At 48.5% G+C, this 3,340-nt stretch overlaps 1 protein-coding gene across 1 annotated transcript in view; it reads right to left on the minus strand.

Annotated features, from left to right (window-relative positions):
* HIPK2 (homeodomain interacting protein kinase 2) overlaps positions 1 to 3,340 on the minus strand; it is a 34,775-nt gene that overhangs the window by 724 nt on the left and 30,711 nt on the right. Inside the window, exons 11-13 of the mRNA XM_010141688.1 lie at positions 3,067 to 3,314; positions 1,920 to 2,080; positions 1 to 68 (exon numbers count right to left, since the gene is read on the minus strand). Of these exons, the coding sequence (XP_010139990.1) occupies positions 1 to 68; positions 1,920 to 2,080; positions 3,067 to 3,314 (477 nt within the window). The remainder of the gene's footprint in view (positions 69 to 1,919; positions 2,081 to 3,066; positions 3,315 to 3,340) is intronic.

A 3,340-nucleotide genomic window follows, 5' to 3' on the forward strand; every position in this document is an offset into this window, starting at 1 on the left:
GTTGGAGTGATGTAGGCTTGCTGTCTCCGGTGACTCCCTGTGCGATCGGTCGTGATGTGCTGCTGGGCCTGGATAAAGACAGCAACAGTGATAAGCAGTTACAAAATAAGAGACGGCTCTTTACCTCCTCAGTGGTGCCTGGGAGCCTCCCTATGACACCAGGACGGCCTCAAGAAAGTCCCTCGTGTTCCTCCTGACACCCTCAGCAACATCACAGACTTCCCTCAGAAACACTCGCCAGCAAAGGGTCTCTCCCAAGCCCAGGAAGACCATGTAGTGTCATATATTTACCAAAATGTCCCCCAAAAGGACAACGGGGTACCCCAGTTTGAGCCACCACCTGCTGGCACAGCTATCACGAAGACCCAGCCTTGGATGCCTGGCTCCTAAGAACATCCACAAGTCCAGTCGCTCACACAACACACAGCTTTTGTTAGTGAACTCTCTGCTGCTGCAATGTGGCACGCTGACAGCTCAGGGGAATGAAGTTCCCTAACCACACCTGGAACAGGCAATTTATTTTTGCTCAGTTTGGGTCTTTGCGGTTATCATTTCCTCAGTTAGTAAAAATAACTACATCTAGTCCAAAGCCCCTGCTCACTGCATGGGGGTTGGACAAGATGACCTTTGAAGGTCCCTTCCATCCCGAAGCATTCTGAGTCCATGGTTTTCTAAAGATAAAACCCTCTGCTTGATCAGATCCTGCAGATGCCGGGTACCCTCACGTAATCAGCTATAATTACTTGCGCACAGCCAACTTCTTGCAGTGGGACAGGAGCAATGTACTTTCCCAGGGATTTTCTAAGCTGGTTATTTTTCATTGCACAATAATGTCAAGGAATTTTTCCAGTCTTTTGTAGTCGGAGTATTATATAACCAATAAAGCAGGAATTAGAAGGCAAGAAGGGCAATGCTCCATGTTATCTCCTCCTATTATTCCCAGTCCTCTCACCCTCTCTGTAAGTACCCCCTGTGCTATTGCTGCGGTCTGAAGTGCAGCAGCCACACTCCTTCCCCAGTCTTGGAAGGAGCATCTCGCCCACTTCCTCCATTTTCTTTTGCTTATTTCAAGTTTGTTCACATTTTTAAATTTCAACTACATTTTGAGAGGGACAAGACATTCTTCTCCCCCAGATTATTTAAAAAAACCCAAAAACCAAACAGTTCTGCTGGATGCAAACCAGCACTGTCCTCTGAACTCTCCAGACTTTCTCCTCTTGAAACGTTGGTAACTGTGCTGTAACTTCCCTACTCTCAGTATCTCACCTCGGGGAAGACAGCGGCTCCAGGCGCAGTAGGTGAAAAGGGCATTACTTACTGAAGCTCCTGGGGAGCGCCCTGGTTGTTTCAATCACAGATGATGAAACATCATGAGACCTGCGTGCTGCTTAGTAACGAGATTTGCCCAGATCTCAGCCCAGTTTTATCATGGGATTGATCAAGCTCATTACATGAGGTCATGTATATGCAGAGGCTCTGCTTTGCCTTGTCACATCTGATGGGGACTTCTCTCCCAGTCTCACAGCTGGGCTGATACACTCTCTTCACTCCCCTTGGAAGATACTCTTCCCATGGTTACCCACAGCTAAGGAGAATTCACTGCTTCCTACATGGCCCTGCTCCATGCCTTTGTGTCTGAGCCACTGCACCGTCTCTCTCATATTATTCCCACTCACTCTGTTAGACCATTTGACTTCAAAACACATGGTGAGAGTACTCCCTGCCTGCTCAGGGGTGGGATCTGCACTACTGCTGGTGCCTGAGCTGGAAGATCAAGGTCTGCAGTGAAGTTGAAACAAGTCGATCAAACTCAGCATGGGGCCCAACTATCATTAGACTGGAACAGGACAGCCCATGCTGGAGGACTTGTAGGTAACAGCTGGATGATGCACCACCAAAATCTGTCTTGGCTGACTTACCTGACTTAGATTAAGAGGCTGCTGCTGCTGGAAATGTGCTCCTGGTCGCTGCTGCCTATAGGCAACGGCTCCAGACGAGCTCCCTGAAGAGTGACCGCTGGTGGAGGTCACGGTGCTGGAGGACTTGGACTTGTAGGAGGATGAGTGGTGACTGGTGGTGACTGTGCCAGGAAAGGAAACACATTTGTAGCTTACATCACATTCTTTAATTGCTCACCCTACCTGTTCCTCACTGAATCTCCTCCAGAGTGGCTTTTGGGAGGAGACATACAACACAAACGGGATAAGGAAACTGTTTCTCTTAGTTAACAGAATACCGTACTTCATATACATGGCCAGCCTGTTATCCTAGAGGCAGACAAGCAGACCTGATATCTGGACCCAAACCGGGTCCAGAGAAGGCTTTATAGATCCTTCAGAAACGTGAGAAACTTTTCTGTCAGCAGAACTGTACGATGCAGGTACAAATCCCAAGGAGAGAAAGGGAAGTACAGTGTGCACAGCACAAAAAGGCCCTGGCTTGGCTGACCTGGCGGTGAGTAGGAAGGGAGGGAGCTCACCCTATAAGCCTTTGTGTTCACCAGCAGCGCATCAAAAGAAAGGACTGCCAAGTAGCTCAAAGCCAATTGCTTCAGGCCATGCTTCCACCATAAGCCCCTTTTCTGTACTGTACTATCTAGCACTGTGGAGTCTCTGGGTGAGCGAACCTCATCAGTCCATAATGACGGTCCTGGGGAAATGTTCTTCCCAGAAGCGGCAACAAGTCTGGATGAAAATGCGCATGTGTTTTCAACCTCTTGCCCGTTTTACACTAAACCTATGGTAAGTCAAGGCAGCAAAGGTTCACACTTGCATTTGGGAGCCTTTCATGTCAAATGTTGAGCTAAAGGCTGCATCCCGTTCTTGGGTTTGTACAGAAGTAACTGGGACTGACACCTGCCCCCGTGACTCCTGAGTGTACCAGGGCACATAAATAATGCAATATGGCTCCCAAGAACACACGTGTCACTTGAGAGAAGGGCAGGAGCATGGCTTCGTTGGAAAACAAAACAAACAAACAAACAAAATGAAACCGAACAATGAGATTCTTCGAAGATAAATCATTTATTTCTTAACTAATTTTCTTGACTGAAGAGGTGCAATTTACCTGGTGCCAGGCTATCGCACTCTACCAACACCTCACTGGCCTGGGTTTTCAGTGGTGGCACGATGATCGTTCGGGGGTTCCCACTGCAGTGAGTCTCTGGAACCCCTTTGGAGTCGTAGGTGTTCCCGTTATTCTGCCCTGCGCGATGCTGCACAGCATAAGGGCTGTTGTTGCTGGAGGAATCAGAGTAGGGGGAGTCATGCACAGTGACGCAGCTGATGACATTCTTCCTTTGCTTGGACAAGGTGCTGAAACACAAGCACAAAAGCGGAAA

This window comes from Buceros rhinoceros, unplaced genomic scaffold (assembly GCF_000710305.1).
Source record: "Buceros rhinoceros silvestris isolate BGI_N320 unplaced genomic scaffold, ASM71030v1 scaffold22958, whole genome shotgun sequence".
Lineage (NCBI taxonomy): Eukaryota > Metazoa > Chordata > Aves > Bucerotiformes > Bucerotidae > Buceros > Buceros rhinoceros.